The following is a 27,575-nucleotide window of genomic DNA, read 5'->3' as shown; positions in this document are numbered from 1 at the left end:
GATATATTTGCAAAATCGCGAAGTGCCAATATTTGTGATAAAAATTTGCTATTCGAAAATTTGCTCTCAACACTATTACTGAGACACTAACCAGTCCTGCAGCAGCAGCAGCTTGTCCGTGGGTCATGGACAAGAGATGACTCATGGACAAAACTGCATGAGCAGACACGCCAATCACCTCCCACCACCACAAGTGAGGGACACACCCCCTCCCACCCCCTAACTTATGTGTCGTAACTATAATTAAAACAGTCTGACAATCTATTTGACTAGCCAGACAGTATACACAGATCCATTTATATCAGTGGTCTCAAACTGTGGCCCTCCAGATGTGGCAAAACTTTTACTCCCAGCATGCTTGGAGATTAAGTTTTGCAACATCTAGAGGGCCACAGTTTGAGACCACTGGTTTAAATACTAATTCCCTGTGTGTACATACACTGCTCGGTCCCACAAGGTCTGCACTACCATGTGGAAATAACGCAGGGCAGCAGTGTATGTGGAAAAAAAATCAAAGCTCACATATTGTGCTATATAAACACTTTACAGTACCAAAGAGTGAGCACCTGAGTAACCTCAGACTGCCAATGTCCACCGCTGATGTAAAGTATGGTGCATGTTTTATTTCATGTTGGAATTAAAGTGGTATAAAATGAATCAATTTTTATTCTTCCAAATGTAGGTATACACTATTCTTCACACTTGAATTGGTTTGATAGATGTTTGTGCTGCACGCTTGTAAACTGGAATTGAGTTCTGAGTAGATATCATGATTTAGATTGGAAAAAAACATGAAAAAAATAGGGACAGTTATGAAGAACCTTTTTAAAGGGCTATTGCAAAGAAAAAAATATATATTTATTTAAATTAGAAAATCTGTATAAAATTATAAAGATCTGTAAATTACTTCTGTTTACTAAATTCACTCCTTTCAGCCCTTATCAGTTGCTGTATGCCCAATGCTGCCAAATATGTAGAAATGCATTTCACATTATATATTGTTTCACAACATGTATAAACACATTCATGCATATGAAACATAGTACTTGCCCCATACGTTTACTACAAAAAAAAAAAAAAGCCATGCCAACTTTTCAAGGGGTATTCCGGGATTTTTATTTTATTTCACTATGCTACAGGGGCTGTAAAGTTAGTGTAGTTCATAATATAGTGTCTGTACACGTGTTTTTAATCGTGGTCTTGTAATTCTTAGTTTTTTTGCCTTGATGTTTATTTTTAACAGCATACAAAATGAGTATCGTCTCAGGTTTTCCCAGGTTGCAGTACGGCCTAAGACATTACATCACTAGTCAGGTGGTCAGAGGTAGCATGTCTGCTTCGATGGGTGGAGCGACTGCTAGGTGGGAGTAAGATCATTGTGCAAGAATTGTAGTTTTGCAACAGCTGGAGGCACCCTGGTCCGAAAACACTGATCTATTGAATGGAAAGGGTCACAGGTTTTTTCAGTGGGTGTGGTGGATGATGTGTAGGAGGGAGAAAAATTACCTCTCACTTACAAACAAGGAATCATAGCCAAATTGAGTCCCATAGAACCTGTAGTTAAATGCAAAACTTGTCTACAGCTCTCCACCTAAATGGAATATTCTGATGCACAGATATATTATCAAGTTTACAGTTTATTTAAAAGTAAAATAGCTATTTTACTTTTAAATAAACTTTAAATGTGATATCAGGCTATATTTTCTATCCGGTCTGAGGTGTTGTGTACCTGTTCCAACCGTGAGGCTGCTCACCCCGATTTGATACAGGCTCTTCAAGGTCTTGTGCTTTGTGCGCAACCCGCTTTGGTAAGAAGTAACTTGTTCTCACTCTTTTTATGGCATCTATTTTGCTGTCTTCACAGGGAGCATACCCCCCTTCTCTTTTTCTTTTTGTTACCTATAAACAAGGAATCATAGGACTTGTGGTTGGAGGGAACAAACTCCAAAAGGAAAAAGCCAGGTCACAAAAAGATAACCTCAGTGTTATGGTATTCTTCCAACATAGCCATTTAGCCTCAAGACAAGCACAGATCCTTCCTAAGCATGTCCATTACTGTCTGGCAGGTACTGTACTTACCATATTCACCGTATGGTGGATAACCCCTTTAACCCCTTAAGGACGCAGGACGTAAATGTACGTCCTGGTGAGGTGGTACTTAACGCACCAGGACGTACATTTACGTCCTGTGCATAACCGCGGGCATCGGAGCGATGCCCGTGTCATGCGCGGCTGATCCCGGCTGCTGATCGCAGCCAGGGACCCGCCGGCAATGGCCGACGCCCGCGATCTCGCGGGCGTCCGCCATTAACCCCTCAGGTGCCGGGATCAATACAGATCCCGGCATCTGCGGGAGTTCGCGATTTAAATGAACGATCGGATCGCCCGCAGCGCTGCTGCGGGGATCCGATCATTCATAACGCCGCACGGAGGTCCCCTCTCCTTCCTCCGTGCGGCTCCCGGCGTCTCCCGCTCTGGTCTGTGATCGAGCAGACCAGAGCAGGAGATGACCGATAATACTGATCTGTTCTATGTCCTATACATAGAACAGATCAGTATTAGCAATCATGGTATTGCTATGAATAGTCCCCTATGGGGACTATTCAAGTGTAAAAAAAAATGTAAAAAAATGTAAAAGTAAAAAAAAAGTGAAAAATCCCCTCCCCCAATAAAAAAGTAAAACGTCCGTTTTTTCCTATTTTACCCCCAAAAAGCGTAAAAAACATTTTTTATAGACAAATTTGGTATCGCCGCGTGCGTAAATGTCCGAAATATTAAAATAAAATGTTAATGATCCCGTACGGTGAACGGCGTGAACGAAAAAAAATTTAAAAAGTCCAAAATTCCTACTTTTTTAATACATTTTATTAAAATTTTTTTTATAAAAAGTCTATTAAAAGTTTTTTATATGCAAATGTGGTATCAAAAAAAATTACAGATCATGGCGCAAAAAATGAGCCCCCATACCGCCACTTATACGGAAAAAGAAAAAAGTTAGAGGTCATCAAAATAAAGGGATTATAAACGTACTAATTTGGTTAAAAAGTTTGTGATTTTTTTAAAGCGCAACAATAATATAAAAGTATATAATAATGGGTATCATTTTAATCGTATTGACCCTCATAATAAAGAACACATGTCATTTTTACCATAAATTGTACGGCGTGAAAACAAAACCTTCCAAAATTAGCAAAATTGCGTTTTTCGTTTTAATTTCCCCACAAAAATAGTGTTTTTTGGTTGCGCCATACATTTTATGATATAATGAGTGATGTCATTACAAAGGACAACTGGTCACGCAAAAAATAAGCTCTCATACTAGTCTGTGGATGAAAATATAAAAGAGTTATGATTTTTAGAAGGCGAGGAGGAAAAAATGAAAACGTAAAAATTAAATTGTCTGAGTCCTTAAGGCCAAAATGGTCTGAGTCCTTAAGGGGTTAAGGCATGGTCCATGTTGGATACTACAAAACTACAAATCTACATTATTCTATTATTTGGTTTCAATAGGTGCTGGTTAATTTTCAAATTAACAGTACCAATTGAATGTGGGTCACAGAACCTGTAGAATAGTGGGTCCCTTTCTTTATCAGCCCTATACACCCCAATCAACATATAGAAGCCAAACAATTTAAAAGCACTCGTCCCTGAACCGCTGAACTTGTACTTCTTTTTGGTAAGAGTGGAATGACTGTCTTGCAGACAGCAGCTTTGTAGCTTTTGTAGTGCAGCCAAAATAGAAGTTAAATAGTCAAACATGAAATATGACACCTCACAACATGAAAGATGTGTCAATTTAAATTTATTATCATTGTTACTGCTCTGTCTAGACTCAGTGATCTTATGTTGACTTACTGTACTAGGATCGCCAGATAGTAAAAATTATTAAACTGCACATTTTTCTTTCTCATCTGACATTTACAGAAACACCTTGTAGAAAAACTGATTCTAAGCTCTTACTGCTTTTCAGATTTTGGATTATACAAAAAATATATAATGTATATAGTGAAAGTAGAGGAAGTTTCCGGCTCTATCCCTGGTCTGGATCCCAAGCAAGGAGAGGGTGTGGACCTCACCCAGAACAATGGAAATAAAGAAGGCGAACTCCAGCTCGGCTCAGGTAAGTGCGGCTTTATTCACATCAACGAGGCAACAGGTACAGGGAGGAAGTGAGCCGTTTCGGCCAGGTGCTGGCCTTAGTCGTACAATGATTACAAATTCCAAGTACTCTTATATATGGAACCAGGGGCGAGGGGAGGCACCCCGGGCTAATTAGCCCGAAGTGGCTCCCGTTCACACCCGGATCCACTAGCATAGAGAACAAAATACACTAATGCACCATTATTTCAGTCATATGATGCAATCAGAGTTAAAAAGAAATAAAAACAGAATCTTTATTTACTATATATAAAAATAATAAGTGCAAATATAATGACTAACTATCTATGCGATTGTTGCCTCGTTGATGTGAATAAAGCCGCACTTACCTGAGCCGAGCTGGAGTTCGCCTTCTTTATTTCCATAATGTATATAGTGTAATATATAATGTGGACATTGAGTTAAAAATATCACCAGCACACGTCATATTTATGAACCATTTTACCCTTTTCTTTGCATGCGTTTCTTTACAGCCCGCATATTTCAGTCCTACCTATTACATAAAATGCATGAAAAGACTGGATACATTTTTATTTAATTTTTATTTCTTTATTCAGAAATTCTGAAAAAGGAAAGTATGACATATAGTTGCATTGACATATCTCAAAATATTGGCAGCATATATCAACATAATAAATACATGCACTACATAGTACAGATATCAACATTTCAAACAAAAACAGTAACATATGGTCCAAAACAGGACCAATCCCTGTAAGTAGAGGTTCATCTACATTTAGATACAGTAAACTTACCAATAATGATGATACTTTTCCTAACAAAGGGTTAAAGTTGAACTGCAAATATTGGGACATTCCAGCAACTACATTCATATTTACCTTTTATTTTAAAGTTAACTATTCATTTTAGGAGACTTATCAAAATAATCTCTTCAGTATGTACTTGAGGGCTAGTACCTTTTGTGGCCTTTATATAACTTATTATATTTAATTTTTTTTACCAGTTTTCTTCTCTGCATCTTTTGCCTCTAATTTCAGTTGTCTTTGAGCAAGTTGGTAGAACCTGGCATCTTTACTGTTACCCATACCTTGTACACACAAAAGAAGGGATCCTGCTCTTCGGTCCCTTTATAGTACAAGCAGCAGCATGGGGGACATTATAGAGCAGTATGGAGCAATTTAAGCTGTAAATTAAATACTAAAGTGACTAATTTTCACAGTAAAAGTGTTTTGTCTGTTTACTTCTGGCTCTCTTCAAACACTCACTTTTATTTCCATATTTGACCCTTCCTTTTTCAAAGACCTGTATGGGCAGCAGGTGACCTGATCCCACAGTGAGCTGCTACTCATTCTTGTAAACATAATAAGGAATTGAGCTGTTTTACAGATTAAATGTAAAGTTGTGTGTATGTATGAAGAAGACTGACACTGTAAATGGAGAAATAAGCATTTTCCTCAGATAAGATATATTACAATATTTCTTCTTTCATTTGGTTGTACTAATGACAGGGGACAGTTATTATGAAGTTAATTAATTGCAATTCACCTAAATGTATATCTTCTTGTAGGTGTAGAGTGGGGTTTACTTTACCCAGAAGCAAATGGACAGTATCAATCTCCAATCAACATTAATTCAAGAGAAGCTCTTTATGACCCTTCATTACTAGAAACTAAACTATTTCCAAACTATGTTGTCTGCCGAGACTGTGAAGTTATTAATGATGGCCATGTAGTTCAGATCCTGCTAAAGTCAAAATCAGGTAAGACTTTACAAAATTTAAAGTTAGGTATGCTAAAGAAAACATCATTTGGGGCATTATATTAGATTCATACACTATTTTTTATGATACAACTATAATTATAAAGCTAAGTGAATGATCAACTATTCTTTCAGTTAAAGGGAAAGGATTACTATCTCCCAACAGGCGTATTGTGAAAGGAAGTCTAGGGATTGTAGACACAACAAAAATTGTTGAAAAGTCTGAAATCTTCATTTCTTAGAGTCCATAGACAGTACATTAACAAATGGGGTAAAGCCCCCTTGAAACAATCTAACAAGAATAGGTTAAATGGCAATAAATCAAATTGAGGGAATCTGACAAGAGTTGCCCATTGTAACCTGCTGGATATTGTGTATAAGGGTGATTGATGCTGATCAGTGATCACAGTGGTGTTTGTCTTTTTCACTTAGGTTTATAAAAAATTTTGAAACATTGACAATAATAAGAATATGAAAGTATGTTTTGTGCACTGGGGGAACATTTCCTAGCCTTTAAGTGCACTTATATGCCTGCCCACCAGTTCCAGTAAGAATTTCCTCAAAATAAATATGCATAAACTACCTCAGCAGCAATGTAGCTGCCATGTTCCATAAGATCTTATTGTGCATGGGATCTCACAGCACAGAGCACATACATCAATGCCGAGGGACATGCCAGGCTGGCTTAGGAGAGCATTTGTGTTTTTACCCTTTAAAGCTGATCCCCGGACAAGGAACCAGTGTATTTTTATCTAGCAATAATAAGTTATCATGAGTGGGATGCTTGTACTGCCTAGTGGGAGGCTTATGCTGCCTACAGACTTCAGGAAATTTAAATTTCTGTAAGTCAATTTTGGTTTCTGATTGTTCTATAGAGCACATTAACAAATGGGACTTAAAAAGCATTACCCTAAATGGGCGGGACCACAGAAGCCAGTTAAAACTGGTAGCAGATGACTTTACTGGTTTGGTAAGGAGAAAGCGAATAACATGTTAACATTCCCTAATTCACCTGGCTAAAGTGTTTTTATTTGTTCTTCAAAGAGAGCATAGTAAGGACTACAAGACCTTTGGAACGACTCAAAGATATGGCTATTAGTATGAGGGCACTTTTAATGATTTGATAAGTATTTCAGATGTAGTTGCATCAGGTAAAAAAAATAAATCCTTAAAAGTTAGAAGTTTTAGGTTATAGGGAAGACAATGGGCAAAATGGTCAAGTCCCAGGATGGACATACGTTTTTAGGAGCTCTGCAAAAGATTTTAGTAAACTTGCTGGAGTGAAATATATTCTGCAATTAGCCATAATTGTTAGTTAATTACACCTAAAATTTGTTTATTTTAAGCTCTTTACTGAATTTTAAGTAATTGGTCTTGAGAGAGGTTTTGTTACACCATGCATTAAAGATTTCCCAGATGCTATTGTAGAACTTACCTGTAGAGGGTCTGTGAGCAGCCTAGAAAGTCTTTATGACTCCACTAACAAGACCCTTTCAGTGCTGAGCCTATAGCGAAGATTGTGAAGGTGGGCATGGAAGACATCCTTCTTAGAGAGAAGATTTTCGGAGTCTGCCTTTAGAGAGAATCCACATATGAATCATGACCTGTGGTGCGGGAATGGAAGGGCTGCAATGGCGTCTGCTTGTTCCTGTAATGTCCTTACCAATACACTAACCTCCTCCTCCTCCAGATGAATGACTGAGAGGCTGTCAATAGAAAAACCAGATGTATGTGGCACAGGAAGGAGAACATTTTCACATTTTCTCTGATTTCGTAACACGTAGCATTGGAACCAGTATTCTGTTTAAATTTGGATTAAGCGTACCTGTCATCAGACCATATTTTTTAAATTAACTCAGCTTATATTCCCTAACTACTCCTAACACCTATCCTGCCCTTAAAATAAAATTTCCGAGCTTTAAAAATCTCTGTATCATACCTTTCCCCTTGCTCATATTGTGTGTGCTCCCGGCAGGAGAAAGTGGGCGTTCCCCAGCAGGCGCAACATCACTGAAGCCTGCAAGAGCTGTGCTTTGCCATGCCCTGCATGCCCTTCCTAAATTTTGTGTCCTGCCAGGCCAGGAGGAGACCAAACTAACTGTTTTACATTTGCAGGAAACAGAACTGAGCCACCTAGTGGACGTTTTTTCCAATCACATTAAAAACAAGATTGAGAATTTAAACAGCAAGAAAATAGCAAAGTGTCTTATAATTACATAAGGAACAATATATTAAATGTTTAGTTTGGTGACAGGTAATCTTTAAAGATTGCTGAATTAAAACCCCACTCCTCTGTGTGGAAGGTTTTATGACTATGAAGGTCTGTTTTCTGGCCCAGCCTTTCTCTAATGGTGACCACTGGACTCTACATCTGTCACCAGAGCTTTGCATTTTTTGATCATCAAAGAACTCCTGGTGTCTTTTGCATATTTATGTAAAATACTGTGGAAAGAAATCTGACTGTATCAGTTCATAGTAACTGAGTAAGCAATGACTGACTGCATTAGTGCCCACCTCGATGCCCTAAGACACATCAGGTTGGGGGACACTGCTGCTACTTTCAGGCCCCATCTCCCTTGGACCCATAGGTCATCTACCTAAGCACCTCAGCCTCAAAAGAAGGCATCTGTGTTGAGAATTTTCTGTGGTTGGAGAACCAGGGATGTAACCCTGAGAAGGTTGCCCATTTGCAGCCACCATGTTACATCTTGGCAAATAGAGGGAGATATTAGAATTCAGTAGTCCAGACACATGTGGCATTTGCTGTAGGAGGGCATGCATGCAGGCTTTGGTTCAAGGTACCACATCTAAAGAGGACATGAGAAGGCTCCAGAGGCTTTATAGTACCTCTGGAGTGAGCAAATATCTACTTTCTGATTGAGAGTGTCAGTTGATAGGATATTCTCAGAAAATCCAAAAACTTCAGATGCTGTGATGGTGAAAAATGTGACCGTTTGGACTACTAGAAACTGTAAAGTGACTGCAGGTCCTTCTGAAGTAGATATTTGAACAGCATTTTCCCTAGACAGTCATGGAGGTATGGTATTATACAAACCCCTTTCCATCTCAGGACTGCTGTTAGTACTACTGTAATTCATGTGCTACCAAGATCCCAGAGAAGAAGCATAAGAATTGTAGAGGCAACACTGTGGACAGTGTTTCTAAAATATTTCCTGTGGACTTGTGGGACTGGAATATACAAGAAGGAAATCTGCTCTGTGTGACGTCGAAATAAAATTCTCTTTATCTGGCAATAATTTATTTTATTGCAGCTGTTATAATCTTTTCCTTGTATCTTGAATTGACCCCCTTTTCCTTATGTATTGATTCTCCCCTAATCGCTTGTCTAGGAATTATTCTTAAAAGGGATGTCCCTTGGTCATGGTTTAAACTACAAGGACATATAATAGCATTGGTGAGGGCCAGTGTTTTGGAAGAGGACCTGATGACATCTAATGGAACACATAAAAATCTGAGGCCGACTTTACTAAAAGCACAATTTGAAGAATTTTCTTTCATGAAACACCATTTTCTAAATTATAAGACAAATGACTGAGCCAGAGATGGGGAGTTATAGTCAAAGATTTAGGGGCCACCTTACAAGTAACAGTGCCACAAGACTGATCTCAACCATCGAGCCACAGCAGCAGTGCAAGAAGAACACATTTGATTGAGTTGTCTTTAAACCTGTGGACCGCAGCCTTTACTTAATGGTCAAAATGGAAGTCTCATAACCACCCCTTGTAGGTATCGGTACAGTCAACATGGAAAAAGCAGCCTACCCACCCAAAAAGTGGTCAGTGTGGAAATAGCAGCGCAACAAACCACCATGGTATAAAAGAGAAAAGTATTGTAAAAGACAACTACAAGTAGATATTACTTGGAAAGAGCACCATAACAACCTACACTTTGGTATAATAGCAGCTAGAGATGAGCGAATCGAAGCTGATTAACCAAATTCGTTACAAATGTCATGAAATTTTGATTCGCAATGAATGCGAATATCACCGCTATTCTATCATGCAAATCGCTTCATTAAACTCCATTGAGGGGGGTCCAGGCTCCAGAGCATCTAAAATGGCAGATCCACATGTCAGGACATGGGGCAAGGAACGCTGGGAAGGCAAGGCTGGAAGGAAGGTAGGCGGAATGACCATGAATCACATGCTGAATGTAGCCTATCAGTAGTGTTGCTCGCAAATATTCGCAATTAAAATTTTAATTGCGAATATAGCATATTTGCGAATTCTGCGAATATAGCACTATATATTCGCAATTATGAATATTCACTTTTTTTTTCCACAGTACACATCACAGTGATCACCGATCATCCCTCTCTGCTCTTCGCATATGCACATATTCGTGAATATTGAGCCCTCCCTTCTTTAATGGTATAGGGAACTAATGGGCTAGTGCAGTGGTCTCCAACCTGCGGACCTCCAGATGTTGCAAAACTTCAACTCCCAGCATGCCGTTTTGCAACATCTGGAGGTCCATAGGTTGGAGACCACTTCACTTGTGCATTAACTCTGTGATTTTTTGCCCGTTGAAACTAATAGGCCCATTGTGGTCAATGGGGGATCTCACGGTATGTAAAACTGTAAGATAAGCAGGAGGGCCTCAGCAGCACAGTGTATGGGAGACCATGTGGTGGTTCGAGGCCTGGGGTGGGACGGAGTGTTACAGTGTTACAGTGTTGTGGTTTAACTTTTTTACTCGTGATTGACAAATGTAGGTCAATTGGTGATTAAGAAAGCCTTTGAACCATGGGAACTATGTCAATTGGCAATTAACTGAGAGTTTGAACCGTGGGAACTAGGTTAATGGGGTACCAAATATGGGTATTGGGGTTAATTGAAACTGGATGTAATGTGTAAGGCTGGGTATTCATCAAAACCTGTCCAGAGGAAAAGTTTCTAGTTGCCCATAGCAACCAATCAGATCTCTTCCTTCATTTTTAAGAGGACCGGGAAGAAGAGGACGGCACACAGCAGGTGGCGGTAAAACGAAAATCCTTTATTCGGAGCTAAGTGTCACAACGTGCAGGTTAAAATCCCGTCAGCCAGCAGGAGGTTATAGCCATTTCACGCCTGTAAGGCGTTTCTTCAGACCACTCCTACCTCACCTGCCAGGGCGGTTAAATACTCACACGCCCATGACGTAGGTGAGGTGAGGCGTTTACAAAAAACAGTGATTAAAAACAAATTAAAACCACATATCAACTAATAGTAAACTATTAATGCGACGTGCAACTGCTTATTCTACGGAGTTGTAGAAAGTAAATGTATACATCAGAGTACATTAAATAAATACGCTAAGATCCAACCTGTCATTCATTCCAAGCTCCCCTTCCGCATTGGTACGGAGGATCCACTTCGCCTCCCGCTGCAGTAGGTATTTCCTTCTTTCTAAACCTTCCACTAGTTTAACCCGTTCTATCCCAAAAAACCGCAAGCATTTTGGGTCGCCATTATGCGAATCCCAAACGTGGTTAATTAAACGGGGGGAACCTTTACGGCTTTTGAGGGAATGGATATGCTCTCTAAAACGTGTATTCAGGGAGCGGATGGTACACCCTATATAAAATCTGTGGCACTGGCATTTAATGCCATACACCACAAAAGATGTTCTGCAGCAGAAGGGATCTTTAAACTGTACAGTTACTCCTCTTAATGTTAAATGTTTATCAGTGCAGATAAAATTACACCAATTACAATTTCCACAACGGTGGTTACCATGGGAGATGGAGCTAGGTAACCAATTTTGTATGTTTTTTTCTGAAAACTTGTTTTTAACTAAAACGTCCCTAAGATTTTTCCCTCTTTTGAACGTTATGAGGGGCCTATTTTTTGTAAAAGGTGCTAATTTGGAGTCGCCCTGTAACAAAAACCAATTGTTTAAAATAGATTTTTTGATCTCTGAGGCTACTGGACTAAATTGAAAAGCAAACGAAAATCTGTAAGCCTCACTAGACTCTTGTGAATTCTGACTATAACTCAATTGGAGGCCTGCATTAGTGGTTTTACTTGTATGACCTTTTCTCTTTTTCCAGAGTAGATCCCTTCGTGACAGTTTCTCAGCTTTTTTCATAGCGATATCCAAGACGGCTGCGGGGTAACCCCGATTGCGCAAACATTGTTTTAGTTCAGCCGCTTGTATGGCATAATCTTCAGGTTCAGCTCTGGAAGTGTAAGAGGGAGTTGCAAGCAGTAGGTTTGCGATAGCCAACCGTGGTTAGTTTGCCGTCCTTGAACTTAATGAGGACATCTAGAAATTCTAATTCGCTGCCTCCTATCTTATAAGTAAACTTTAAATTCATGTTGTTCATCGTGTTAAGGGCGGAAACGAAGTCCACAAAGGTGGACTCAGTGTCCGTCCACACGATGAACACATCATCGACAAATCTTCTGTAACTATGTACAAACTTGAGAAAGGGATTTAGACTCGAAAAGACGAAAGTCTTTTCAAATATAGCTACATAGAGGTTGGCCAGCGTGCACGCCACGGGTGTACCCATGGCCACGCCTCCAGTTTGGGCATACCAGGTGTCGCCGAACTTGAAGGTGTTGCCTGACAAGATGAAATGTAAAGCATCACAAATGAAATCAATGTATTGAGGGCTTCTTTTCGTACAATTTAGCAGATCACGGATCAATGAGATGCTCAACTCCTGGGGAATGCTGGTATAGAGACTCTCAATATCTATTGACGCGAGGAGACAATGCTCAGGCCAGACTGCATTCTCCAGAGTCTGGAGGAACTCATTGGTGTCCTTCACCAGTGCCGGTATTTCTAGCAACAGGGGGTGTAATAACCAGTCAACAAATTTTGACAAGGGTTCAGTTAGAGAACCCACCCCGGAGACAATGGGTCTCCCGGGTGGGTTCTCCACTGTCTTATGAATTTTTGGAAGAAAGTGCCAGTGTACAGGCCGGGGGTATAACAGAAAAAGTTTTTCTGCAGTTTTTTTAGAGAGAACTCCCCTTTCAGTATAGATTCTTAACAATGATTGTAATCTAGCTGTAAGTTTGATCAGAGGATTATCGGATAATTTACAGTAATATCTATTGTCTTCTAGTTGTCTCAAAGCTTCCTTTTGATAATAGTCCCTAGTAAGGAGGACTATATTTCCCCCCTTGTCAGACTTCCTGACCACAATGTCCTCCCTCTTTCTCAGTTCCTCTATTGCTCTCCATTCATTATTTGAAAGGTTCTTACTGTCTGAGGGATAGCGCAGTGCTCGCATATCTTCTAAAACCCTTTTATAAAATAGATCAAGACAGTTACCTGTTTGAATAGGAGGGCAAAAAGAGGACTTGAGTCCACCCATAAATTCGGGGACACAGATGGTATCACTGGGGGGGACAGCCTGGGGGGTGGCATAATTTTCGCATAGAAGATCTACTAATGCATCCAGACATTCTAACTCTGCTTGGGGTGCATCTTTTAGTACACTAAACCCTAGAGGCCCTACTGATACAGGTATTTCCCCTTCAGCTCGCATGCACGTAGAAGCTTTATTACAAAAAAAACTTTTTTAAATTTAATTTACGGATGCTACGAAACAGATTGATTTCAAAATCAATGCGATCAAAGTCCTGGACGATACAAAAATTAAGTCCTTTAGACAGTGCAGTTTTTAGGTCAGCAGAGATAGTCAGATCAGTGAGGTTGATGATGGACAGTTCGTTGTCATTGCATGTCAGTAAATGGTCAGATGTTATCTCCAGGATACTGACTTCCTTTTGTAGCCTCTGTTTCTGCCTCGTGTGCCCCCTCCTCGTCCTCCTCCTAAAGGGGGCTCAACCACGGAATTCATATTTTGTGACTCATTATTAGATGCAGTAATGGGGGTCTGGACATTAGGGATGGCAGTCTTGTCCTCTGACCCACTCGATTCGCAGTCGGTTGTCCAGTAGTCTGTCGCGTCTCCTATTTTTATTATTATTATTAGCTTTAGATTTTTTGGAGCCGGCAAAAGAAAAAACGTTGTTTGTTTCAAAGTCCATCTTGTCTCTCAGAAACTTGTCTCTCTTAATTTCTTTAATTGTAGATTGCAGAGAGACAAGTTTTCGTTCTATTTTCTTTTGCAGAGCACCATATTGGACCTCTGAAATACGAGTCTGCAGCTCTGTCTTAATATTGTTTATTTCAGCCACGGTGGAGGCATATTCGATCTCATGTCTTGAAATGACCAATCACATCATTTCCATGGAGTAACGTAAATGTACAGCCTCCCATTGTGAAACAAAAGCTGCATCGTCGGTATATTGGGAGGGTTCTTTAAAATTTCTGAGGCCCCTCGGGACCCAATTGCAAGAAGGCCTTTTCAAAAATGAAAGAAGCAATTTGATTGGTTGCTATGGGCAACTGAGAAACTTTTCCTCTGGACAGGTTTTGATAAATCTCCCCCATAAATGTAGCTCATTTATCTGTGCATACCACATACCTACATCTAAGTGGTGTACTATTTTGCCCCTGTTAATCTGTCAAGGGCCTAGGTACTGTGAAAGTCCAGGCAAAAGTAATCACCATCTGGTGTTTTACTAAAATACATTTTTTAAGTGTACTATAGAGCATTTTTCTCCCCTCTTTGTTCCACAACAAATCATCTGATTGTTATACTAGTCCGTAGACGGTATAATACACACCCAGCTGTCCATTCCTCATAGTCTGTGAGAGAGTGCAATTTTGGGTTTAGTACACAGCGACTGTGTACTGCTGGTGTTGTGCAAAAATAAGTATTTTTAAGCGTACTGTAGCAAATTTTTCTACATTCATAAGTGCATGCCTACATCTAAGTAGTGTACTATTTTCTACCTGTTAAACTCTCCAGAGCCTAAATACTGTGAAAGGCAAGGGAAAAGTTATCACCAGCTGACGTTTTACTAAAATTCCTATTTTTAAGCGTACTGTAGCGCATTATTCTGCCCTCATAAGTGCATACCACATACATACAATTTAAATGGTGTACTATTTTGTATCTGTTAATCTGTCAAGGGCTTAGATACTGTAAAAAGGACAGACAAAAGTACACGCCTGCTGCTGTTCAAGACAAATACAGTTTTAAGCGCAGTGAAGTATATTGTACTCCTCTCATATACGCACTAACTATGTCAGGCAGAGAAGTGCCAGGACGTCCACAGAGGAGTGGCAGAGGCTTAAATTTATTAGGCAGAGGTCACAGCAGACAAGGGGCGAGTCGCAGCAGGAGTCGCAGCGAGAGGCCTGAGCTCTCGGTATCAGCTAGCGATCGTGTCTCGACCAGCAACCCATCTGCCATCATCGATTGGTTAACACGGTCATCCACTTCATCACAAGTGACATCTGATACCCCCAGCCAACAGTCCGTGGGTTCCTCAGACACAGCCCTCAGTTGGCATGGCCTAAGAGCAGTCCCTGTCCTCCCATTGCCTCTGTCCTATGCTGTTCTCTCCCCTACAGAAGTATCTTATGCTGTGGGTTCAGCTCCACTATTCAGTGAGGACAATCTAATAGAAGACAGTCAGCAGCTACTGCCCAGCTAAGAAGTGGAGGAGATATCCGCCGCTTCCTCCACTAAGCAGGCATGTAGTGTTGAGAAGAGTGACATGGGAGGGGCTGTTGCCAGCATTCAGGGTCCTGAAGCATACACTGTAAAGGAACCAGAGGAGGACATCAGTGACGTGCAGACACTTGTTGATGATGATGAAGCCAATTGCAATTGGGAGCTGGGTGAAGTGTGGCCAGGGTCCCAATGATGGCACCATGGCCCTAAGTCAACATATGCTTCGCCACCATAAAGTGGCCTGGGAGAACCGTGGCTCCGATGTAGTGGTCCAGCTTGCTACATCACCCAGTGGGTGCACAGTTTTGTGGAAGAGAATGTGGGCCAGTCCTTGAGCCTGTCGGTGTGTACCAAAGTGCATGGCAGCGCCAACGTTTCACTGGGTGAATGTGGTTCCTGCACAGCCACAACTGCAACTTGGACAGGTCCCGCCGCTTCCTCCTCCGCGCTCTCAGGCCGTTGGTCCTGTAACAGTGTGTGACTCCACCTCCTCATCCTCCACCATGTCCTCAGTCTCCACTGCCCAGACAAGTCTCAGTGCCCCTTCAGCATACCATGTGTGCAGGGTACGGCGGTGTCACACTGTTCTTCACATGGTTTGCCTTGGCAAACAGAGTCACACATGGGAGGAACTGCTAAAAGTCATTCGTAAAGAAATAGTAGCATGGCTTTCTCCACGAAAACTGGAAATGTGAACCATGGTGACTGACAACGGGAAGAAAGAACATCTTGTCTGCGCTGTGACTGGAAAGGCTAAGCCATGCGCCCTGCATGGCACACGTTTTCAATCTGGTTATGAAGAAGTTCCTGAAGTCTTCCCCCCCCATTTACAAGACATCCTAAGAATGGGAAGGAAACTTTGCATGCACTTCAGCCACTCGTACACTGCAAAGCACACCCTCCTTGAGCTGTAGCATCAGAACGGTATCCCCCAACATAGTCGGATTTGTGACCTTGCCACATGTTGGAATTTCACCATCCATTTGTTGAACCAACTGTACGAACAGAGAAATGCCATCACCGATTTCTTGATGATCCAAGCGGATAGGGGTACTCCCCTGTGTAACTTCAATGCAAATCAGTGGCACCTCATACGTGACACCTGCCGTTTTACAGGCCCTTTGAAGAAGCCACATTATTAGTAAGTCAACAGGATTACGGGATGAACGACGTAATTCCACTGCTTCATTTCTTACAACACGTGTTGGAAACGATGGCTGGTCAGGCCACTGGAGACGTGGTGCCTACATCTCACGGCCACATGAGCCCTGTGGGGGCTGAACTGGAGGAGGAGGAGGAGGGGGAGTGGCACAGTGGAGCACAGTTTAGGTTTCGCCAAATGGGCGGTTTTTCTAGTAATCTGACAGGAGCAGGAGCAGCCAGAGGAGCTAGAGGGTTATGAGGAAGGCAAGACAGAGGATGCAGACACACCGTGGCAGTATGCAGTGGAAATAGAGGCAGGGAGTCCCTCCAAGTCACCTGCACAATGCATGCTCACTTGCTTGCGTAGTGACAGCCGAATTGTCACCATTCGGCAGTGGGATGACTTCTGGCTCTCTACCTTATTGGACCCTTGCTACCACCACAAAATAGGGGCCTTTTTTACACCCACTATGAGGGAGGACAAACTGACCTACTACAGAGGCATCCTATGTAGTCAGTTGGCCGATGCCTATACGCACCATCGTCCATCCTCTCGCAGGTCTGAATCAGGGGGGACCCCCTGCGCTCACCTTCCACTGCCATGGCCGCTGGGGAGGGGTGGGATGGCAGGAGCAGTAACAGCTCCATCAGCAGCAGCCTGAGTCATCAGCAGTAACTCATCAGCAGCAGGTAGACCTGGAGCAGGACCTGCTCCATGACATAAAAAGTTACCAAAAAGACACTATTTTGGAATTTAGAATTTTTTTGCGCGTACACCATTGACCGTGTGGTTTAATTAATGATATATTTTTATAGTTTGGACATTTCTGCACATGGTGATACCACATATGTTTATTTTATTTTAATTTACACAGTTTTTTTTTTAAATGTGAAAAGTGGGGTGATTCAAACTTTTATTAGGGAAGGGGTTGAATGATCTTTATTCACTTTTTTTTCACTTTTTTTTTGCAGTGTTATAGCTCCCATAGGGGACTATAACACTGCACACTGATCTTTTACATTCATCAGTGGTTTCTCATAGGAAACCACTGATCGATGATTCTGCCACTTGACTGCTCATGCCCGGATCTCAGGCACTTAGCAGTCATTCGGTGATTGGACACCAGGAGACAATTTCTCCGCAGACATCCCGAACAGCCCCCTGAGCTAACCGGGAATGATTTACTTTCACTTTAGTTTAATTTCTTAAACCTTAAAGGGGTACTCTGCCCCTAGACATCTTATCTTACATGCAAAGGATAGAGGATAAGATGTCTGATCACGGGGGTCCAACCGCTGTGGACCCCCGCGATCTTGGCTGTGGCACCCTAGACATCTGGTGCACGGAACAAACTTTGCTCCATGCTGGATGACTGCCGATGAGGGGCAGAGACTCGTTACGTCATGGTCATGCCCCCTCATTGCAAGTCTATGGGGGGGGGGGGGCGTGACGGGCCTCAAGCCCCCTCCCATAGACTTGCATTGAGGGGGCATGGTTGTGACGTCACAAGCCTCTGGCCCTGCACCCGGTGCTCTAAACAAATGCCGGGTGGAGCAGGGAGATCGTGGGGGTCCTCAGCGGCCGTACCCCTGCGATCAGACATCTTATCCCCTTTGCTTTGGATAGGGGATAAGATGTCTAGGAGTGGAGTGTCTCTTTAATTATTATAAAGGTAAAAATCTTGAATAGTAATTTTTTTTTCTGTTGTACGTGAAATATAGTCTAGTTCTTTGCTTAAATTCTCTTAACAGGCAGAAGTGAGAAAGTAATAGCTGAAGCTGTTGCATAGTCTAACCTTATCAGCTGGATGAATAGAATGCTTAGTATTCATAGCAACAACCAGTCAGCACTAAACACTCCTTTGTTGCAGTGCTGAGAAGAAAGTTGTATGTCAGCCTAAATTCAGTAGTGTTCTTTCCCTGATTTAAATCTTTAGAAATAAGATTCAAAAAGTTTATTATTAACAGTTTTGGCATGACTAGCTTGCAAGTGAGCCCTGCTGAACTTTGTATGGAATTCTCTGCTAAATAAGCAGTAACATTCTGAACAGTTATACAGTCCTGTGTTTTTGCATATAGTGCTAAAAAGCAAATTTTTGCTGCACATATGCACTTTATGCTGGTGTTTTAGCCAAAATACTGAAATTTTTCAAGTATTAAAGGGAAATTCCGGTGGAAACATGTGGAAAACAAATCTTTTCAAATCAACTGGTGCCAGAAAGTTAAACAGATTTGTAAATTACTTCTATTTCAAACTCTGAACCCTTCCAGTACTTATCAGCTGCTGTGTACTACACATATACTACAGAGAAATTTGTGAAGTTCTTTCCAGTCTGACCACTCTGCTCTCTGCTCTCCGTGTCAGGAACTGTCCAGATTAGAAGCAAACCCCCATTGCAAACCTCTCCTGCTCTGGACAGTTCCTGACATGGACAGAGGTGTAGCAGAGAGCACTGTGGTCAGAAAGAAAGGAACTTCACAAATTTCTCTGCAGTATATCTGCAGTTTACAGCAGCTGATAAGTACTGGAAGGGTTCAGAATTTGAAAAAGAAGTAATTTACAAATCTGTTTACCTTTCTGGCACCAGCTGATTTGAGTATATTTCTTTTCCACTGGAATTCCCCTTTAAAGGGGTACTCTGGCCTAAACATCTTATCCCCTATCCAAAGATTTTTTAATAGATGTAATTTACAAAACTGTTTAACTTTACAGAGCCAGTTGATATATAAAAAAAAGTTTTTTCCTGGAATAAGGCTTTAAGACAGCAGAACATGATCTCTAGTTGATAGCATAGCTGCATTGTCTTTCATAGTATTGGATTACAGCATTAATGTCAAGTGATCTTAATCTCACACATTCACATACATGAGAATGCACTGGAAATCTTAATGTATCCACCATATCGATCAGACAGGGACAATCTGTAAAATTGTATATTCAGATAATATATGACATTAGATGCCATGTACATGCCAGAGCTGGGTTCAAAGCATGTACAGAGTCCATGCAGTACTGTATCAAATAGTCAAAGACACAAGGCCACCATTAGGGTTTGGCTGCCTGGGTATGCTGGAAGTTGTAGTTTTGCAACAGCTGGAGGCACACTGCTTGGGAAACACTGCTCTAAAGTGTTACATGTCAGGCAATTGGGGTGTGTACAGATGAGACTGGGACATTCTCAAAAAATTTAGTTAAGCCTAAAACCCCAAATAGGACCTTGTTGTTGATATTGGTGAAAGGAAGGGTAGGCATGGCTGGTTATAGGCTTAGTGTGGCCCTGGGCAAAATTAAAAGTTGAGCCCCAAAAGTCGTAATAGTGCACTAACCAGATTTGCACATTTTTGGTCACTTCAAATACCATAAAAATATCTAAAAAGCTATTGAAAAGTCCCATCAAAACCAAAATTGTACCGATAAAAACTACAAGTCACAGGGCAAAAAATGAGCCTCATACATCCCCATATACAGAAAAATAAAAGAGTTATAGGGATCAGAATAGGACAATTTTAAGCATACTCATTTTTGTACAAAAACTTAAGTAGTAAAAAAAAAACGATATAAATTGGGTATTGTTGTAACCGTATGGACCTACAAAATAGAGATAGTGTGTAGTTTTTACCGAAAGGTGCACTGCGTAGAAACAGAAGCCCTCAACTTGTACAAAATGGCGTTGTAATATTGAGGTTCTTAACCAGTGTGTGGTATGACATGGCATGCCTGCTAACCATCACCACTACAAGCAGCCACTGCTCTTTGTGGCAGATGGCACCACCACCATCGCGCCTGATCCTAAGGAGGTGAAGGTGGTGTGATGGAGTTCCATGCGCACCAGACAAATTTGCGTCCGCTCCTCCCCTCAGGTCTCCGGACATTTCCAAACCGGCTCTTCAGTATACAATACTTGCCTCCACCTCCTCGCTCTGTATTACTGGCTACTGCGTGTGTGCTGCTGCTGCCTCTGATCCTCCCACCTGCCTGGCTTCCATCATCCTGCCAGTTTTCTCACTCCCACCATCCTCACACTAAAGCCCCTTACACACTGCCGTTGCTACCCATCGAAGACGTCCATTAAAGTCTTTTTTTCTGATTAATTTAGTGGCCGTTCTTGTGACCGGGAGCAATGGGCAACAATGGACCATGGCGGTTCCCATTTACTATTATGGGGGCCGCCGGGCTACGTTATCTTTAGATGGGATTAGCAGGAGAAAAAGACGGAAGAAGCAGTAATTTTTCTCCTGCTATTTCCCCGGGCTATCCCGTCAGCTGTCAAACTACCATGTGCTAACAGCAGTGTGAAAGAAGCCTAACCACACTCTCATCATCCTCCCACTGTCCCCAAACACAGAGACATATACGCATTTATTTCCAAGAGTATACCTTTAAAACAATTGCAAACTATACTTACACACACACACAGATCTGTATTTGTTTGGGGATACACGAGTAAAATCATGTTGATGTAATAGTAATTTAATAAATATTTATACATCGCTATATGCATTTTTATATATACACACTAGTGATGTCGCGAACATAAAATTTTCGGTTCGCGAACCGCGAACGTCCGCAAAACGCAAACGTCTGCAAAAGTTCGCGAACCGGGCAAACCGCCATTGACTTCAATGGGCAGGAGAATTTTAAAACCCACAGGGTATCTTTCTGGCCACAATAGTGATTTAAAAGTTGTTTCAAGGGGACTAACACCTGGACTGTGGTGTGCCGGAGTGGGATCCATGGCAAAACTGGAAAATGGAAAATGACATAGTTGATGCAGAGTCTGGTTTTAATCCATAAAGGGCATAAATCACCTATTATTCCTAAATGGTTTGGAATAACGTGCTTTAGCCCCCTTTAGGCAGCACATAGAGCTTCCCTTTAGGCATCACATAGTTAGATTCCCCCTTTAGGCAGCACATAAGATTCCCCCATATTAGGCAGCACATAGTTAGAGCCCCCCTTGAGGCAGCACATATTGGGATTTGAACAAGGCCCCAGCGCTGCAAGGCAGCAGTGCTAACCTCTGAGCCACCATGCTACCCTTAGCATACATCTAATACCCACGGTTGCAAAAATGGACAGAGATGTCAGCAGAGAGTACCTGAAAAATTAGGCATGTACACATGCCTGAAAAATTTGGTATTGTTGCAGCCGCTTCTGCAGCAGCGGCCATAAAAATTGTAGCACCATAACAATTGCAGCAGCAGAGGCCAGAAAAATTAGGCATGTACACATGGATGAAAAATTGGGTATTATCGCAGCCGCATCTGTAGCAGCAGCCAGAAAAATTGCAGCACCAGAAAAAGTGCAGTAGCAGAGGCCATAAAAATTAGGCATGTACACCTGGCTGGAAAATTTGGTATTGTCGCAGCTGTAGCAGCGGCCATAAAAATTGCAGCACCATAATAAGTGCAGCAGCAGAGGCCAGAAAAATTAGGCATGTACACATGGATGAAAAATTGGGTATTGTCGCAGCCGCAGCTGTGGCAGCAGCCAGAAAAATTGTAGCAGCCAGAAAAATTGCAGCACCATAACAAGTGCAGCAGCAGAGGCCAGGAAACCTGGCAGGAAAATTTGGTATTGTCGCAGCTGTAGCAGCGGCCATAAAAATTGCAGCACCATAACAAGTGCAGCAGCAGAGGCCAGAAAAATTAGGCATGTACAGCTGGCTGGAAAATTTGGTATTGTCGCAGCGGCTGCTGTAGCAGCGGCTCTAAAAATTTCTGTTTGTTTTGCCAGACATAAAGTGCCCTAAAACATTGCGGCTTGAACCCTAGTTGGTGGCGGATAAGTCACGCAAGTCATCCGGCATTCAGAGTTCAAATACAGCAGCGTGTGGACCATTTTTAGGCCAAGGCAGCTCATCTGATCATGCCATGTTCAGTCAAATGTATCGCCCAGTGTCAGTCCCTTTGGGATCCATCCCTCATTCATCTTAAGAAAGGTGAGGTAATCCAGACTTTTTTGACCAAGGCGACTCCTCTTCTCAGTGACAATACTTCCTGCTGCACTGAAGGTCCTTTCTGAAAGGACACTTGAAGCGGGACAGGCCAGAAGTTCGAGCGCAAATTGGGATAGCTCAGGCCACAGGTCAAGTCGGCACACCCAGTAGTCAAGGGGTTCATCGCTCCTCGGAGTGTCAATATCTGCGGTTAAGGCCAGGTAGTCTGCTACCTGTCGGTCAAATCGTTCTCTGAGGGTGGACCCCGAAGGGCTGTGGCGATGCGTAGGACTTAAAAAGCTCTGCATGTCCTCCATCAACAGCATGTCTGTACAGCCTCCTGTCCTTGCCGGCGTGTTCGTGGGAGGAGGAGGAGGATTACTTTCACCTCTTCTCCTGTTAGATCCTTGTTTTGCTGTGACATGCTGTGTTATACACTGTGTGCAGCATACTTCTTAATTTATTTTGAACCTGCTGAATCCTTTCCGCCTTGCTGTAATGCGGTAACATGTCAGGCACTTTATGTTTATACCGGGGGTCTAGTAGCGTGGACACCCAGTACAGGTCGTTCTCCTTCATCCTTTTTATACGAGGGTCCTTCAACAGCCACGACAGCATGAAAGACCCCATTTGCACCAGGACGGATGCAGAGCTACTCATGTCCCGTTCCTCGTCCTCAGTGATGTCAGGGAAGGTATAATCTTCTTCCCCCCAGCCACGTACAACACCACAGGAACCAGATAGGTGACAAGGAGCACCCTGGGATGCCTGCTGTGGTTGGTCTTCCTCCTCCTCTTCAAAGCCACATTCCTCCTCTGACTCCTCTTCCTCACAATCCTCTTCCACAGTTGCCGCAGGTCCAGCAATATAAGGCTGTTTCTGGTGGTGATGGTGTCCACAACTCTTCCTCTTCACGCTCATCTACTGCATGATCCAGCACTCTTCGCAGGGCACGCTCCAGTTAGAAAACAAACGGTATGATGTCGCTGATGGTGCCTTCTGTGCGACTGACCAGGTTTGTCACCTCCTCAAAAGGACGCATGAGCCTACAGGCATTGCGCATGAGCCTCCAGTAACGTGGCAAAAAAATTCCTAGCTCCGCAGATGATGTCCCAGCACCCCGGTCATACAAATATTCGTTGACGGCTTTTTCTTGTTGGAGCAGGCGGTTGAACATTAGGAGTGTTGAATTCCAACGTGTCGGGCTGTCGCAAATCAAGCGTCTCACTGGCATGTTGTTTCGCCGCTGGATATCTGACAAGTGCGCCATGGCCGTGTAGGAACGCCTGAAATGGCCACACACCTTCCTGGACTGCTTCAGGACATCCTGTAAGCCTGGGTACTTGAGCACAAAGCGTTGTACAATCAGATTACACACATGTGCCATGCACGGCACATGTGTCAACTTGCCCAACCTCAATGCCACCAACAAATTTGTTCCATTGTCACAAACCACCTTGCCGATCTCCAGTTGGTGCGGAGTCAGCCACTGGTCCACCTGTGCATTCAGGGTCGACAGGAGCACTGGTGCGGTGTGACTCTCCGCTTTGAGGCAAGTCAACTCCAAGATGGCGTGACACTGCCGTATCCGGGATGTGGAATAGCACCTGGGGAGCTGGGGGGTGCCGGTGATGTGGAGCAAGACGCAGCAGTGGAAGAGGACTCGGGCGAGGATGATATGGAATAGGATGGAGTAGGAGGAGTAGAGGAGGTGGCAGCAGGCCTGCCTGTAAGTCGTGGCGGTGTCACCAACTCCCCTGCAGAGCCACGCATTCCATGCTTGGCAGCCGTCACCAGGTTTACCCACTGAGCAGTGTAGGTGACATACCTGCCCTGACTATGCTTTGCAGACCAGGTATCAGTGGTCAGATGGACCCTTTCCCTTACACTGTGTGCCAGACATGCCATCATTTCCTTTTGCACAATGGAGAAAAGGTTGGGGATTGCCTTTTGTGCAAACAAATTTCTTCCAGGTACCTTCCACTGCGGTGTCCCAATGGCTACAAATTTTTTAAAGGCCTCAGACTCCACCAGCTTGTATGGTAAAAGCTGTCAGGCTAGCAGTTCCGACAAGCCAGCTGTCAGACGCCGGGCTAGGGGGTGACTTTGAGACATTGTCTTCTTGCACTCAAACATCTCCTTGACAGACACCTGACTGTGGGCAGATAAGCAGGAACTGCTCAAGGCAAGAGACGGAGAGGCGGATGGTTGAGAGGGGGCAACGAGGGCAGCAGTGGTTGACCTGGCTGAAGATGCTGGACCAGGAGGAGGATGGCGGCTTTGACTTTGTGTGCTGCTTGTACTGATGTGTTGATCCCATAGGCATTTGTGATGTGACATCATGTGCCTTCGCAAAGCAGTTGTGCTTAGGTGGGTGTTGGACTTCCCACGACTCAGTTTCTTCTGGCACAGGTTGCAAATGGCCTCACAGTTGTCAGAGGCAGACACACAAAAAAATGCCACACTGCTGAGCTCTGCGATGACGGCATTCTGGTGGTAGCAACAGCATGGGTTGATTGGCATCCCCTCTGGCTGACCCCGGGTGCCGATGCCTGCTGTCTGACTGTGCCACTAGCTCCTTGTGACGATTCGTCTCCTCCTCCTCTCTGTCTCCCCATCTGAACTTTCCCCCTCTTCTTCTCTTCTATCGGGCACCCACGTGGCATCCACGGACACATCGTCATTATCAACACCTTCTCCGCTATCTGACACCTCAAGAAAGGAAGCAGCAGCGGGTACAACATCATCATCACACCGTACGTCCATGTGTGTAATGCTGCCTTACTGAGACATATCCCTGTTAACTACATACTCTGCCAATAATGGTTGTGCATCACTCATGTCTTCAAACTGATGTGTAAATAACTCATCTGACGGATCAAGTTAAGCTGCTGTGGTGCTAGTGTTGGTGGTGGCGGCAGGCGGGCAAGTGGTAGCATGAGGGGTGCCCGAAGCTAAGTTAGAGGAGGAGAAGGACGGTGCGTCAATGTTCCGAGCGGAAGCTTTAGTACTAGATTGGGTGTCTTGTGATAGACAGTAAACTAAGTCCTCAGAACTTTGGGGGTTAAGGGTATGTGGCCTCTGACCACTGGCCATTCTAGGGCCAAAGGGAATCCCAGCACCACGACAGCCCCTGCGGGGTGGCCTTCCTCTGCCTGTAATTTCTTTGGTTACATTTGCACACGTGTCACACCTAATGTCATTTGCACTATGGTGACACAATTTGCCCTGCAGGCAAGAAAACTGGCAACTGTGACGTGAACTAACAGTGACAACTGATTTTATTTAACAGCCAAAAAAGGTATTTTTTTTTTATTTGCACAACTGTCACACCTAATGTGATTTGCACTAGGGTGACACAATTTTCCCTGCAGGCAGGACAAATGGCAACTGTGACGTGAACTAACAGTGATGACTGATTTTATTTAACAGCCAAAAAAGGTATTTTTTTTTTATTTGCACAACTGTCACACCTAATGTGATTTGCACTAGGGTGACACAATTTTCCCTGCAGGCAGGAAAAATGGCAACTGTGACGTGAACTAACAGTGACGACTGATTTTATTTAACAGCCAAAAAATATATATATTTTTTAATTTGCACAACTGTCACACCTAATGTGATTTGCACTAGGGTGACACAATTTGCCCTGCAGGCAGGAAAAATGGCAACTGTGACGTGAACTAACAGTGACGGCTGATTTTATTTAACAGCCAAAAAAGGTTTTTTATTTTTATTTGCACAACTGTCACACCTAATGTGATTTGCACTAGTGTGACAATGAGCAAAAAAACTTGCCAGCGGAGTTCCCCTTTTATGCAGTGTTCCCCAACCAGGGTGCCTCCAGCTGTTGCTAGAGTACCCATTTAAGACTTATAATAACTTAATAATTTACTGATCTGTATAATATTCTGGCATCGGTTGATTTAAGAACATTTTTTTTTCCTCAGGAGAACTCCTTTAATTATATGCCCAGTTTCTCACCCAATAAATTCACCTTAACCAAACCAACAATACATGTTTTATGTTTCAATTCTCAAAGATACACTTCTGTTTATATAATTTATCATTTCTATATGTTTTGTTTGTGCCAGTAACCTAGTACTGTCATTATTATTTCTCCTTCTCCCACTTGCAAGCCTGAGGGCCAGACTGTCAAATAATATTTATTACAATACTTGTTACAAAAACAAAACAAAACTAAAAAATCTGGATCCACTAATTACATTTCCTAAAAGCTTAATGCTTACATGGGTTGTCTCAGCACAGACAACCTCTTTAATTTGGGAGCTCCCTCCGGAGCCCCCATGCAAACAGCTGTTCTTGGGGAAGCTGTAGGAAAAATTTAGCATTAGTGGCATCCAGACACACATGTGCTGCACAAAAGATGTAGTAAATGTGGTGAGCCACAGGGTGTGAAGGTGAGGTGTATGGGGCAGATGTATTAACCCCTAAATGTTCGTGACACCAGGGCATGGTTTTCCCGATAATCACCTGAACGGTAGTACTTTGGCCCCTGTTGTCTCCTAAATACCTTTTTCTTTGTTTGCAGCACCGACTACAACTCCCAGAAGTCAGTGCAGCTGTGTAATGGCTGCCAGCCAATTGCTTTCCCTATCTGTGCGCATGTTCACACTGCAGCTCACACACTGTGCAGGTCTTTTGATCATTCCTTCAGCAATAAATCATGTTATGCTTTGAATGGCAGCAGATAGTGATAAGATCAACAGCAATCTTCACTCAATCAAGCTTCTCTCACAGCACACAGAGGGGAAGGAGGGGAAGGAGAGGGGAGTTGTGGCTGTGAAGCCAGGAATCACATGGTGCTTGTCTCTGTGTAAACCCCTCACTGACCTAGCACCCACCCTCCTGTCAAGACACAGTAGTTGGCTGGATGATGTTTTCCTCATGCTTCCTGCAGGTAAGGGACAGCTGAAAGAGTAAAACTGCTCTATATAGCTTATGATTGATATTTAGACAAATACATAGGTTGGTGAGAGGGAAAGGATGGGCTAGGGGTTTAGTTCCTTTAAGTACCCCTTTAACCCCTTAAGGACGCAGGACGTAAA

At 42.8% G+C, this 27,575-nt stretch overlaps 1 protein-coding gene across 1 annotated transcript in view; it reads left to right on the top strand.

The window, feature by feature from the left end:
- CA8 (carbonic anhydrase 8) overlaps positions 1-27,575 on the top strand; it is a 158,223-nt gene that overhangs the window by 28,198 nt on the left and 102,450 nt on the right. The window contains exon 2 of the mRNA XM_056522013.1: positions 5,687-5,878. Within this exon, the coding sequence (XP_056377988.1) occupies positions 5,687-5,878 (192 nt within the window). The remainder of the gene's footprint in view (positions 1-5,686; positions 5,879-27,575) is intronic.

This window comes from Hyla sarda, chromosome 5 (genome assembly GCF_029499605.1).
Source record: "Hyla sarda isolate aHylSar1 chromosome 5, aHylSar1.hap1, whole genome shotgun sequence".
Taxonomy (NCBI): domain Eukaryota; kingdom Metazoa; phylum Chordata; class Amphibia; order Anura; family Hylidae; genus Hyla; species Hyla sarda.
This window is presented reverse-complemented; position numbering and strand designations above follow the sequence as displayed.